Raw genomic sequence first — 15287 nt, 5'->3', positions numbered from 1 at the left:
TTTTGATGAAATCAAACAAAGTTTAATTTTGGACCCTTTGGACCTTAATGTAGACCAATTTGAAAACTGGACCAAAAAACTTCAATAATCAAGAATCTAAGTACATTTTTAGATTCAACATATCAAAGAACCCAACCGATTCATTTTTTTGTCAAAATCAAACTAAGTTTAATTTTGGACCCTTTGGACCTTAATGTAGACCAATTTGAAAACGGGACCAAAAGTTGAGAATCTACATATACAGTTAGATTCGGCATATCAAAGAACCCCAATTATTCAATTTTGATGAAATCAAACAAAGTTTAATTTTGGACCCTTTGGGCCCCTTTTTCCTAAACTGTTGGGACCAAAACTCCCAAAATCAATACCAACCTTCCTTTTATGGTCATAAGCCTTGTGTTTAAATTTCATAGATTTGTATTTACTTATACTAACATTATAGTGCGAAAACCAAGAAAAATGCTTATTTGGGTCCCTTTTTGGCCCCTAATTCCTAATCTGTTGGGTCCTAAACTCCCAAAATAAATACCAACCTTCCTTTTGTGGTCATAAACATTGTGTTTAAATTTCATAGATTTCCATTTACTTAACCTAAGGTTATTGTGCAAAAACCAAGAAAAATGCTTATTTGGGCCCTTTATTGGCCCCTTATTCCTAAACTATTGAAACCAAAACTCCCAAAATCAATCCCAATCTTTCTTTTGTGGTCATAAACCTTGTGTCAAAATTTCATAGATTTCTATTAACTTAAACTAAAGTTATGGTGCGAAAACCAAGAAAATGCTTATTTGGGCCCTTTTTGGCCCCTTATTCCTAAAATGTTGGGACCAAAACTCCCAAAATCAATACCAACCTTCCTTTTATGGTCATAAACCTTGTGTTAAAATTTCATAGATTTCTATTCACTTTTACTAAAGTTAGAGTGCGAAAACTAAAAGTATTCGGACGCCGGACGACGACGACGACGACGACGACGACGACGACGACGCCGACGCCAACGTGATAGCAATATACGACGAAAATTTTTTCAAAATTTGCGGTCGTATAAAAATTGTATAAGAAAAAATATTGAATAATAATTTCCTGTCAATATGCACATCTACATAGTATGTCCTTATTATCTACAAAATTTCATGAAATTCTGTTGTGTGGTTTCAGAGGAGTTGAGATGACAAACTGTTGCAAAAGTACATTGAAGTTCAAAGGGGCGTAACTCCTAGGGAAACCAGATGCTCCACAGGGCGCAGCTTTATACGACTGCAGAGGTTGAACCCTGAATGGTTGGGGCAAGTATGGACACAACATTCAAGCTGGATTCAGCTCTAAATTTGGATTGTGATTAAATAGTTGACACAGCATAGGTTTCTGACACAGAATGAATGTGGTCTAATGAACTTAAAATTTTTTTTTTGCCTTTGAGCAATTCACTATGCTGTTGAATATATATCCTCTCAAAAAAATGTTTGAAGAAATTTTCTTTTTATTTATGAAATCTGAAATGAGAAAAATTTAACCCCCCCCCATTTTTTTTTCACATCCCTCTTTCCCTTTTTCCAAAACTGATCTCAATTCAAATTTCTAATGGAGTTTGCAACAATAACTACTCATTTAAATACATCATAAAATATTAAAATGTAACAAAAGGTGCTTGTTATCACTGAATGGTAAAGATTGTTTTAATTTATCAGTTGGTAGTAAAAGTGAATATACATTGTATATTGTATAAAACAATGATTTAAGTTGACTCAACTACTATTCTGGACAAAGAAAGATAACTCCAATCAATTGAAAAAAAAACAATATTGTGCAATTAGATATTTCTTGCTATTGCGCAATACTGTGCAATTGAAAATATTTGCTATTGCACAATACTGTGCAATTGAAGATTTCTTGCTATTGCGCAATACTGAGCAATTGAAAATGTCTTGCTATTGCACAATACTGTGCAATTAATTGAAGATTTCTTGCTATTGCTGAATACTGTGCAATTGAAAATTTCTTGCTATTGCACAATACTTAATATAATAATTTTGGATCCTGATTTGAACCAACTTGAAAACTGGGCCCATAAACAAAAATCTAAGTACATGTTTAGATTCAGCATATCAAAAAAGCCCAAGAATTCAATTTTTGTTAAAATCAAACTTAGTTTAATTTTGGACCCTTTGGACTTTAATGTAGACCAATTTGAAAACAGGACCAAAAATTAAGATTCTACATACACAGTTAGATTTGGCACATCAAAGAACCCCAATTATTCAATTTTTGATGAAATCAAACAAAGTTTAATTTTGGACCCCGATTTGGACCAACTTGAAAACTGGGCCAATAATAAAAAATCTAAGTACATTTCCCTGTGTGGTCATAAATCTTGTGTTATAATTTCATAGATTTCTATTCACCTCTAGTAAAGTTAGAGTGCGAAAACTAAAAGTATTCAGAAGACGATGACGACGAGGACGCCAACATGATACCAATATACGACCAAAAAATTTTCAATTTTTGCGGTCGTATAGAAAGTTATCAAAGGTACCAGGATTATAATTTATTATGGCAGACACACATTTCGTCTAATATAAGACTCATCAGTGACGCTCATATCAAAATATTTATAAAGCCAAACAAGTACAAAGTTGCAAATAGTCAAAATAATCTTTAAGGAAACGTAATGTGCGAAAGGAAGTCCAATCAAATAGCTAATATTATTCACATATCCTATTTTTTCTGTTCCGTCAGACTTAATTCACTAACTTTTAGTTGTGTAACTTGGTGTCAAAAATTCTTACTTAATCGTAGATTTAAAGTTAATGAATCATATTTGACTGATCTAAAAAATAGAATGCGAATCTTTAAAAATGTAACCAATTTTTCTCAAAAGTATTTTTCCGTTAACCTGATCTAATAACAAACTTTAACCATTGTTTTTATCGTTGATGATTTAATTCAAAATACTTTTATCTCATGCACTTTCAGTGACCTAAGAGACAAAAGTAAGCTTCATTAGATACTGTCAATCAGGTGTTAATTGGATGAAAGACAGATTAAGTTTCTCAGAATATGCATATATTGTACACCAAAATAGCAGCTATAGATCAATTCAGATTGGTTTCTCAAGTTGTAATTATGTTTAGCAACTAAATGACTTAAAGTTTGATATTGGTTTCTAAATTTAATGGAAACATTGGATTTGGATACTTGTTCAAAATCAATAAAGGGTATCTATTCTTTTAAACATTGACTTCAGAGTTAGATTTTAGGGGTGATGGGTTGCTGTCACATTGTTCCGAATGATCACATTTTCTTTTATTTCTATAGTTGATGCTGTATACATCTTGGTTTATCAGCAATACAATATTTGGAAATGTACTCTTACCTTATAACATATCTATCATAATGTAAATAGCAATACTTATGCATATTTGATTAAATTTGTTACAAATGTTACAAATGTACATGTTGGTTTTCCCGTTTGAATGGTTTTACACTAGTAATTTTTGGGGCCTTTTATAGCTTGCTGTTCTGTGTGAGCCTAGGCTCTGTGTTTAAGACTGTACCTTGACCTATAATGGTTTACTTTTATAAATTGTGACTTGGATGGATGGTTGTCTTATTGGCACTCATTCCACATCTTCCTATATCTATACATGAGTATATTACCAATAGTCCAATAGAGGTCAGACTGATGTTAAGTTCTTGATGCTGTAGACCAAACTTTGCTGCCACTTCCACACAGACTTGTAAATACTGACAAGGTATTATGGGAAGGAAATCTGTAACTACCAACTGTAAACTTTGAAAAGCTGTCTGTATCAACTTTTCCCTGAAAAATCTTAATACTTTTACAACTGTCTTTTTAATAACGTTATGAAAATTTTATGCTTAATTGTTCACCATAGATAAATCAATGCTTTTCCACTTCCTACTACTGAAATAATACAAAATACCACACAAAACATATTGTGTAATAGCATACCTGTAATCATTTTAAAGATATATAACTAAAAGCAAACTTAAGACCCTATATATGTTTAGACCTTTTTGAATATGTTTTGGTTCCTGTCTCATGGCTGTATACCACACATTGAATTTTATTTATAAGTTTGTCCATTCTTTTGTTGACACACTTTTGCTGCAAAAAACACTGAAAGCTCAAAATTAAGTAAACTTTGTGTGCTTTGGTAATTTGAGGAAATTTAATTCAAAATGTCTAAACATGGATATTTGGTGAATGGCACAAGTTTTCTTAAAGATTTTCACTTATGATTTAGTTGGGGGAAACCTGATTATTTATCAGTTGTAATTGACTTTGAACTAGTTTCAGTAACTGGGAGATCCTTTAGATTGGTATTTTGTGTCTCTATTATTTTTGCTAACTGTTTTGGCTCTTTGAGTTAATCAGATAAGACTGTTTTTTTCCCAATCAATTTTAACAGTATGTTCTCATGTTGTGTAGTTACATTACTGTCCAAGGTTAGAGAAGGGTAAAGCACTTGCAAACAAATTCAACCCTGCCACATTCTGTGTGTGCCAGTCTCAAATCAGGAGCAGGTATTGGTTGTTGCTGGCTGTCTTTCATTTTTGTTTTTTGTTTTAAACAGGCAACAGACCATTTGTTTCAGTATAACAATTATGAATTTCTTACCCTTGGTCATTTGTAACAGCACCAATAACTCCGAGCACCAATGGCCACCCATGAACAAGTTTATCACCATTATTGTGTAGAATCTGTAGAATACATTCTAGCTGTCTCTGTCTGATATCTGGTTGGTGGATGGTAGACAGTTCTTGTAAAGGTCCAAGAATACAGGTTTGTAATTTCTACAATTAAAACAACAATATTTGTATTTGGATTCTTTACATGCAAGGGATGAACAAATACTGAAACTGAAATTTTTCTGCAACAATCAATTCAATTATGATAAAAAATACCTTTAAAAAATTGTTTTATTATTTATATCATTGTTTAATATACACATTTAATGCCCAAATACACTTCTTGGAAACCTCCATCAGGTATGCTTCATTAATTTAGTCTAAGTTGCATGCTTTTTTTATTAATTGTTATTGGCTTTGAACTAGCTGTCAGTTACTGTGAGTACTCTCAGATCTGTACTTTTTGGAGTCTTTGTTGTTTGGATGTACAAGTACCCGGCCACATCACTGTGTTTTTCTTTTATGTATTTCTATTTGTATCCATCAGATGAGTTAAGCCTTTTCAACTGATTTTTATAGTTTGTTTTTATGTTGTACTGTTACACTAATTTTTTTTTTTGTACATTAATTAGGCCTTAGTTTTCTCGTTTGAATTGTTGTACATTTGTTATTTCGTGGCCTTTTAAAACTGACCATAAGGTATGGGCTTTGATCATCGTTGAAGGCTGTACAGTGACCTATAGTTGTCAATTTCTGTGTCATTTGGTCTCTTGTTAAGGGTTGTCTCATTGGCAATCATACCACATCTTCTTTTTATAGCTAATATTATAGGTAAATTAGCCATTTAAAAGATTTAAAACTTAAAAAAAACTAACTTGAACAGGATATATTTGTTAAGGTTCACTTTGCCATAATGACATTCAAGTAGCAACTACAAACAAGCCAGTGGTAGAAATATTAAGGATGTATTCTTCTGACTTTTCAGTCTCGTTGAAATCTCGTTCTTGAATTATTTCCAAAACATGTGATACAAGTGGAAAATATCAATGAATTTTAAAAATATTATAATCAAACATAACTCTGTCAAAAAATTGTGTATTTACAATGAATAGTTTTTGAGTAATCCAGTTTTCAAATTTTACAACCAATCAAGTCTGTATATTTAGCCAAGATTTTGAGAAAATGGGTGAGGGATAAAAACTAGAGGCTCTCAAGGGCCTGTGTCGCTCACCTGTAACTGTATTTACTGATGTTGGCCATCTTGGTTGGTAGGCGGGGTCATTAGACACTTTTTTAAAATAGATACCCTAGTAATTATTGTGGCCAAGTTTGGTTAAATTTGGCCCATAGTTTTAGAAAAGAAGATTTTTGTACAAGTTACAAAAATGACGAAAAGTTGTTCAATATTGACTATAAAGGACAATAACTCCTTAAAGGGTTCTCTGACAATTTAAGTCATGTTGACTTATTTGTAGATCTTACTTTGCTGAACATTACTGCCTCTATATATAATAGTATTTAAGATAATAACCAAAAACTGCAAAATTTCCTTAAAATTAATGAAATTACCAATTCAGGGGCAGCAACCCAACAACAAGTTATCCGATTCGTCTGAAAATTTCAAAACAGATAGATCTTGACCTGATCAACAATTCTACCCCATGTCAGATTTGCTCTAAATGCTTTGGTTTTAAAGATATAAGCCAAAATATACCCTTGTGTTCTATTTTTAGCCATGGCGGCCATCTTGGTTTGATGGCCAGGTCATCGGACACATTTTTAAAACTAGATACCCCAAGGATGATTTTGGCCAAGTTTGGATAAATTTGGCCCAGTAGTTTCAGAGGAGAAGATTTTTGTAAAAGTTTACGGACGATGGACGACGGATGATGGACGACAGACGCCAAGTGATGAGAAAAGCTCACTTGACCTTTCAGGTCAGGTGAGCTAAAAATGATTTTACAAGAATCATGTACATCCCATATCATTTTGGTCTTTTCAAATTTCTTAGATATGTATTTTTTTCAATCATTTATAACAAAAAAATTGAAATAATATGCAATTTGTTCTTAAAACTGAGAAAAATCATAAAAATACTAATTTGACAGCATGGTAAATTTTACACAAAAAAGCGTCAAAATATGATAAAACTTTCTTATGTTAAGACCTACCTATAGTTTTTTTAGTAAAATTTATTCAGATGGGTCCACTCCATCTTTATAGAAAGTATGAAAAAAAGTTTAATTGTGGAACTGTGATTTTTTTCACGATAATAGCCCAAAAATAGGTAAAAATCGACGAAAAATGGGAAAATCATCAAAATCAGGCATTTTCAAAGGGCCGTAGCAAAAAAAGAACTGCACCACCATATAATTTTTTCTTCACCAATTGTTTTGTTACAGTTACAAAGTTTAATTCTAGAAATTTTTGGCTCCTCAGAGGTGTGCATCCTTAAGTAAACAAAAACAACTTTTTTTCTTCATTTTAAGCTAATCTTGAAAATCTTTTCACAGCTTGTTTTATATACCAGAAGTATAATTTACCAGATTTTGATGTAACGGAGGATCATAAGTATGACTGAGTGCTGCCTTGACTAATGAGGTTACAGCCTCTGCTCCCCAACATCTCATACCATTGTGTGGATGCTGACATACCTACAACAGATATATCATAGGACTACAGACAGCTATTCCATAAATGCAAATATATATATATTGTTAAAAGTTTAAGGTGATAACACATTTCCATTTCTTTGCAACTTTATGAAAGAAATTCTATATTTTGTTAATTTACTTGTAAACAAATATTCCAAATTCAGAGACAAAAAAAATATAATATATCAAATCATAAGTTAAATTGTTGTTCTCTCAAAGTTACACTACATTCAATCTTCAAAAGCTGAAACAAATCACATGAATTATATAATAGTTCAATCATTTGTTATGAGAAGAAATGCCTGTTTGTACAAAGAATATACCCCTTGATTAAACATTATTAGAAAAACCTGAAATGAGATGAAATCCTGAAAAGACAAAACATATAGTTAACAGACAACAATATTATTGTAAAAATAAAATTACGGAAGTAGAAACAGGAAATTAAGTTCACCTGAAAATATACAACAGACAAATCATTTCATAATATTGTTTATCAATATGTTTTATAGTATACAAAGAATAGAAAACAATATTGATAATTTACTGTACAAATGAATCATTCTGTCAATGTAAACTAACTCTGACACAACTTTTATATTTTAGTCCATCTTTCATAACAACTTCAAAATAAAATCAAATCAAAATAGCTACATAGTGAAGGCTTCACTGTTACTTTGAGAAGAAGAACTGCATTAAAAGCATTTTTGTTTTTGTTTTTTTCAAGTGTATAGATATATTTTGCATGATGACTATATACAGTATATCATAAAGCTATACCCTCTAACATTATTTGTGGGAATTTGTACAAATACAGATAAAAAATCATTTCTTGCATGCTTGTAAATTGTTTGTTTTTTTTCCGCTTGGGATTGTCTTGTAAACGTAATTTAATATTGCAATGTATGCATCATGTCACAATTTATGAATTTACCTGCCTTCTGTTTGTCTAATAGTGAAATCAAATTTGGTCTTTAATCGCAATTTTGTAATGAACATACTTTGCATTACTATTAATCCTTATGGTTTGACATACCTGATATCAGGTAACAAAAACCTGTCTAATTATCTTTCAAAGCAAGAATTTTTCTTCTACATTATATTAGCTGGTGTTTTCTTCCTGTTTTTTTTCATATGCTTCACTTCAAATAATAGCGCTGTAAAAAAGAAAAACAAATGTTTTATTGGAATTTAAATCATTTGTCTGTAAGATTACTTAGGTGCATGTGTCAAATTTCAAGCCAATGTTATATAATTCAATTTTACTAAAAGCAATTTGCAATTTAGAAATCCTGTAATGATTTCCTTTATTTGGAATGAATTTCATTATATTCATCTTTGCCTTAAGTTAAGACTTTGCAATCAATTTATGACAATCTTACTGTAGAAAATATTTGAATATCAATTCCAAATTTACGGGACAAGGTGAAAAGGGTGTTTTGTAAATCCACAAATCTCATGTTTTATTAGCAATAATAATACCATAGGCAATGAAGAATGGTTTAATTCAATTTGCTTTGTCATGAACGAAAAAAATTAGATCCTCTTTATAATGAAAAAGTTTTTGATAAATCTTTCAACTTTTATCTTTAAGCTTCTGACTTGGATACTAAATGGAAGTATATTAACTAATATTCTGCCATTCATTGGCATACTTTTAAAGTATAAATGATATAAAAGCCTTAATTTACAACTCATATTACATATCTAAATAATATATCAATACAGAATGAGACATATACCATCTAAATTCCACACTTAACATCCAACCAACAGGTTGATTAAATTATTTCCTTGTAAAACTGTTTCATTAATAACCAAAATGTCTGTAGAGACAGACAGAAGTATAATACAAGTCTTAAATCATATTACAGTGACTTGACTGTTAGTGTTGCTATTCACCAATTGCAACTCATTCAAAATTTTGACCCAATTGCAATTTGTTTTATTAAATCAAATTGTTCAACTGGTCAAAAATTTGAACAAACTGTTCAGCCAAAATGTGAAAGTGCAAAGTGATAAAATAAATCATACTTACAATCCTATAAGTCTGTAACTCCACTGTATTGATGTATTTCCTAAATCAGTCTATCAATCTGTATAGTTATATTATTGCCATTACCATACTAAAGGTGAACTGTTTTATTTTGAATTGCTATAAAAATGTCAAAACTAAGCTTTTATAGAGTTTTTCTTTCGAAAAGTATTCTATATTTATAAGAATCACACACTATGTGAATAAAAACATTTCATATTCAGTAAAATATTTGAAATTTCAATATGTTTGTAGAAAGGGGAGATAATCGCTTTTTGGTTTCAAAAAGTCTTTATTCAAAAGAATAGTATTTTAGGTTATCTCCCCAAGGAAGCATATTGTTATTTCATACATATTTTACTGAATATGAAATGTTTTTATTCACATAATGTGTGATACTTATAAATATAGAATACTTTTCGAAAGAAAAACTCTATAAAAGCTTAGTTTTGACATTTTTATAGCAATTCAAAATAAAACAGTTCACCTTTAGTATGGTAATGGCTGTAATATAACTATACAGATTGATAGACTGATTTAGGAATTACATCAATACAGTGGAGTTACAGACTTATAGGATTGTAAGTATGATTTATTTTATCACTTTGCACTTTCACATTTTGGCTGAACAGTTTGTTCAAATTTTTGACCAGTTGAACAATTTGATTTAATAAAACAAATTGCAATTGGGTCAAAATTTTGAATGAGTTGCAATTGGTGAATAGCAACACTAACAGTCAAGTCACTGTAATGAACAAGTATATTAAAGTATCAAACTAGAGGCTCACATAAGCCTGTGCCACTGTAGAGACAGACAGAAGTATAATACCAGTCTTAAATCATATTAATGAACAAGTATATTAAAGTATCAAACTAGAGGCTCACATAAGCCTGTGCCACTGTAGAGACAGACAGAAGTATAATACCAGTCTTAAATCATATTAATGAACAAGTATATTAAAGTATCAAAACTAGAGGCTCACATAAGCCTGTGCCACTGTAGAGACAGACAGAAGTATAATACCAGTCTTAAATCACATTAATGAACAAGTATATTAAAGTATCAAAACCAGAGGCTCACATAAGCCTGTGCCACTGTAGAGACAGACAGAAGTATAATACCAATCTTAAATCATATTAATGAACACGTATATTAAAGTATCAAAACCAGAGGCTCACATAAGCCTGTGCTACTGAAGAGACAGACTGAAGTATAATACCAGTCTTAAATCATATTAAGGAACAAGTATATTAAAGTATCAAAACCAGAGGCTCACATAAGCCTGTGCCACTGTAGAGACAGACAGAAGTATAATACCAGTCTTAAATCATATTAATGAACAAGTATATTAAAGTATCAAAACCAGAGGCTCACATTAAGCCTGTGCCACTGAAGAGACAGACAGAAGTATAATACCAGTCTTAAATCATATCAATTAACAAGTATATTAAAGTATCAAAACTAGAGGCTCACATAAGCCTGTGCTACTGTAGAGACAGACAGAAGTATAATACCAGTCTTAAATCATATTAATGAACACGTATATTAAAGTATCAAAACTAGAGGCTCACATAAGCCTGTGCCACTGTAGAGACAGACAGAAGTATAATACCAGTCTTAAATCATATTAATGAACAAGTATATTAAAGTATCAAAACTAGAGGCTCACATAAGCCTGTGCTACTGAAGAGACAGACAGAAGTATAATACCAGTCTTAAATCATATCAATGAACAAGTATATTAAAGTATCAAAACTAGAGGCTCACATAAGCCTGTGCTACTGTAGAGACAGACAGAAGTATAATACCAGTCTTAAATCATATTAATGAACACGTATATTAAAGTATCAAAACTAGAGGCTCACATAAGCCTGTGCCACTGTAGAGACAGACAGAAGTATAATACCAGTCTTAAATCATATTAATGAACAAGTATATTAAAGTATCAAAACTAGAGGCTCACATAAGTCTGTGCTAAACTTTTAGCAGTAGTTTGTGATCTGTTGAACAGTCTCCTTATTTTCAACAACACAACAATACAATTCCCTCCTATCTAGGTCATACCAATTTCCATTATTATTTTCTAAGATACATTGATTCATCTATTCATTTTGATAAAATTAATACTATGCACTAGAAAATGAGTGCTTTTTAGTAAGATGTCTGATGCTGTTGATAAAATAATTCATGCAGAAACAGCAAAGTTTGTGTTGAGTTATCAAAACCAAAATATACAACAGATCAAAATTTTGGAGAATCTTTGCAATCTGTCAAGAAATTTCCAAATAGGAAGAAAGAAGTGATCCATGAGTGTGGCTACAGCTTTAGCTGTCAAAAGACACTTAAAGGAATCAGCAAAGAATTTTTTCTAATCAAAAACCAACATAAGGTGTAAGATTTTTTATGGATTTTCAACTTCATATGGAATCTTATGGTAATCAAGGGCCTTTAACACCTTACCATATGGTATGAGGTTTGTTCAACATTCAATGAAATAGAATGATCAATAGTTGTTTACATTTTCTTTGTATTTGATCTGTGGTGGATAGTATATGTCACATTTGGAATCATGCCACATCTCCTTGTTCTTATCCTAATGTACCACAAAGTCTGTGTTGAAGACCCATTAGGTGGCCTTTGGTTGTTTTTACTCTTAGGTTGGATTGTTGTCTCTTTGACACATTCCGTATTTGCATTCTCAATTTTAATACTTTAGAAAACAGATTAACTACACCCTTTTCTTATGATCCTTTCTGTTTGAGACACAACCAATTTATTTTCCAAAATTTGTTATTTCCCCTTTCAAGTGAGACCTTTACCATACTAAGCAAATAACTTCATACACTGAACAGAGTGGACCTTCAGGAACCTCAAATTCATTTGATTGTTAGAAGGAAATCCAGTCACGTACCTTGCTTTAAACTGACAATAAATGTCTTAATAGCAAACATTTTAAAATAGTTATCATCAAACAATTCTTAGAAAAGGAAATCCATTCAATTACGATTTTCTTAATCTTTTCTTATTGATTGAAATTTAGAACCAGACTAGTGACAGAGAAAATGTTGACAAGTACTCATTCAGGTTCACAAGGATGTTTTTTTCCAACAGATTGTCACTTAATTTTAAAGACTTCCCAATACAAAGTTTATGTTCATTGAAAAGCAGAACTAAAATTAAGAAGTCAGTTAGTGTGCTTTAAAAATAAAATAGATAAATACTCAAATTACTGAAATAAAAAAAACTCTGACCTCTGATGATGCTGAAGAAGAATTAATGTACATCTACTGGGGCAGCAATTTTTTGGATATATTGCTTATTTCATTAGAGAGTAAAGAGGAGGCCACTCTTTATGTCCTTTTTGAATTTAAAATCTTAATTATCCTTCACAAGTTAAGACATTTAACTGTAAGCTATCAGTAACAAAATTGTGTCACAAACACTTTTCAAAACTTCTTCATCAGTATAGTAAACCAAAAATAATTTGTTACATTTTGAAATTTTGATGAGCAAGAGTTTATCCAAAACAATTTTTTTCAACAATATGTCTTTCACTTACATGTTGATGGGAGTCTTCTGTTCATTTTTTTTAACTGAATGCTCATGTACACTTAGTAAAATCAACACGTAATCCATGAGTAATTCTTCACCTACTGGTTAAAAATGAAATTAAGGTTCAGAAATCTAAAGTCATCTGCCATTATTTTGGTCGAAGTGTTATGTTGGTAGATCTTGACATTCACACATTTTTTGCACCTATCAACCTTGTATCTTATATTTTAAGATATAAGACAATTACTTGTATTTTGTACCTTATGTTTAATTTTTCTACCATCTTGGCCATGCTTGTTGAATTGCTGGAATGTGGATAATAGCTTTAGAATTTTTAATTTCATAAAAACCCAAAACTATGCATATGTTTCTGTGACAAGGACTGCTTATACAGCAATTTGAATTATCAGACCAAATAATCTGATTACAGAAGGCTAACCAAAATATCTGTTGAATAATTGAGATTAATTTGTTTTTCTTTCTACAATTGCATCATGGATCTATACATAATGGATTTGTCAATGTAAGCAGCTTGTACCTGAAGAAAATTTCCTCTGTTTCCATATATCAGTGTCGCTGTGCCAGGCAAAACAAATCACTGCAGTTAATGTGTGGTCTGCAAACAGAACCAACATTACATTCATCATTCACATGCAATGTAAACATTAAAAGATAAATTGTCAGTAATATCAATGCAACTTTTTACAAGTTTGTTTGCTCATTTCAAAGATAACTGGCTTATCCAAAACAAAGCTTGTATCTTTTATGATAAGTTAAAATAGTTCAGCTGATATTGTTTAATTTATTTATAGTAGAATAAATATATTTTCGGGTTGGTAAAATATTTGAATGGAATATAAAACGTTAATTTGTTCCTTGAAATGATTGTATCATTTCATTTATCTTTACAAAAGTGAATGGGGGCACAGCTGTTTGTCTTTTAAGAAGCACTGATGATTGAAGCTGATATTGCTCATCAATATAAACAAGAGTACACACACTGAAATGTCTCACCTTCTTTACTAATCATTGATATTAATATGTTGATAGTCCTAAATTTAAAGCTTTATTACAACTGTCACATAAACTTAACATAAACCAAGAAAACTAAACATTGACCATTGAACCATGAAAATGAGGTCAAGGTCAGATGAACAATACCCAGTAGGCATGTACAGCTAACAATTCTTCCATACAACAAATATAGTTGATCTATTGCTTATAGTTTAAGAAAAACAGATCAAAACACAAAAACTTAACACCGAGCAATGAACTGTGAAAATGAGGTCAAGGTCAAATAAAACCTACAGGACTGACATATAGATCATAATATATTTCCATACACCAAATATAGTTGACCTATTGCATATAATATTGGAAAAAAGACCAAAACTCAAAAACTTAACTTACCACTGAACCATGAAAATGAAGTCAAGGTCATATGACACCTGTCAGCTAGACATGTAAACCTTACAATCATTCCATACACCAAATATAGTACACCTATTAAATACAGTATAAGAAAAACAGACCAAAACACAAAAACTTCACTGTAACCACTGAACCATGAAAATGAGGTCAAGGTCAGATGGCACCTGCCAGTTTGACACATACACCTTACAGTGCTTCCATACACCAAATGTACTAGACCTATTGCTTATAGTATCTGAGATATGGACTTGACCACCAAAACTTAACCTTGTTCACTGATCCATGAAATGAGGTCAAGGTCAAGTGAAAACTGTCTGACGTGCATGAGGACCTTGCAAGCTATGCACATACCAAATATAGTTATTTTATTACTTATAATAAGAGAAAATTTAACATTACAAAAAATCTTAACTTTTTTTTCAAGTAGTCACTGAACCATGAAAATGAGGTCAAGGACATTGGACATGTGACTGACGGAAACTTTGTAACATGAGGCATCCATATACAAAGTATGAAGCATCCAGGTCTCCCACCTTCTAAAATATATAGCTTTTAAGAAGTTAACTAACGATGCCGCCGGATCACTATCCCTATGTCGAGCATTCTGCGACAAAAGTCGCAGGCTCAACAAAAATGAAAACAAAAATGAAAACAAATAAATACCTTCATATGAAGTACAACCAGTCTCATCTTAGTTTAAACATATTTAATTATAGTGGATTGAGAAACAAGTTTTGCAACTTCATCTTGGATCATAACTTACTATGAATTGTTATCCTGCAATGGAAAGAACAAAATAATTTCAAAAATATTACATTGTCTGTTATGTCATTGCAAAAATGTTAATGAAATTAAATGCAGTTTCACAGAAAGTATTTTGATGACCAGCAACCTTTATTCCTTAATATTTGTGATATACCTTAAAGCTTTCAAAAGGTTATTTTTCTCATGAATTTTGATA

At 31.2% G+C, this 15287-nt stretch overlaps 1 protein-coding gene and 1 long non-coding RNA gene across 10 annotated transcripts in view; both read right to left on the bottom strand.

Moving 5' to 3' along the window:
• Nucleotides 1-15287, bottom strand: part of LOC143076721 (protein MON2 homolog) — a 293055-nt gene that overhangs the window by 42945 nt on the left and 234823 nt on the right. For all 9 annotated transcript variants that reach the window (XR_012978768.1, XM_076252581.1, XM_076252612.1 and 6 more), the window contains 3 exons: nucleotides 7197-7307; nucleotides 4643-4818; nucleotides 3658-3820 (listed from right to left, as the gene is read on the bottom strand). Coding sequence is in view for 8 of the 9 variants with exons in the window: in XM_076252581.1 (XP_076108696.1) it covers nucleotides 3658-3820; nucleotides 4643-4818; nucleotides 7197-7307 (450 nt within the window). In the remaining variant the exon portion in view is untranslated. The remainder of the gene's footprint in view (nucleotides 1-3657; nucleotides 3821-4642; nucleotides 4819-7196; nucleotides 7308-15287) is intronic.
• Nucleotides 7317-15287, bottom strand: part of LOC143076815 (uncharacterized) — a 151421-nt gene continuing 143450 nt past the window's right edge. Inside the window, exons 14-17 of the long non-coding RNA XR_012978795.1 lie at nucleotides 14990-15103; nucleotides 13434-13511; nucleotides 8344-8464; nucleotides 7317-7675 (exon numbers count right to left, since the gene is read on the bottom strand). This is a non-coding gene — a long non-coding RNA (uncharacterized LOC143076815). The remainder of the gene's footprint in view (nucleotides 7676-8343; nucleotides 8465-13433; nucleotides 13512-14989; nucleotides 15104-15287) is intronic.

The sequence above is a fragment of the Mytilus galloprovincialis genome, chromosome 1, assembly GCF_965363235.1.
Source record: "Mytilus galloprovincialis chromosome 1, xbMytGall1.hap1.1, whole genome shotgun sequence".
Taxonomy (NCBI): Eukaryota; Metazoa; Mollusca; class Bivalvia; order Mytilida; family Mytilidae; genus Mytilus; species Mytilus galloprovincialis.
Note: the sequence above shows the minus strand (reverse complement) of the source record. Positions and strands in the feature narration are given on the sequence as shown.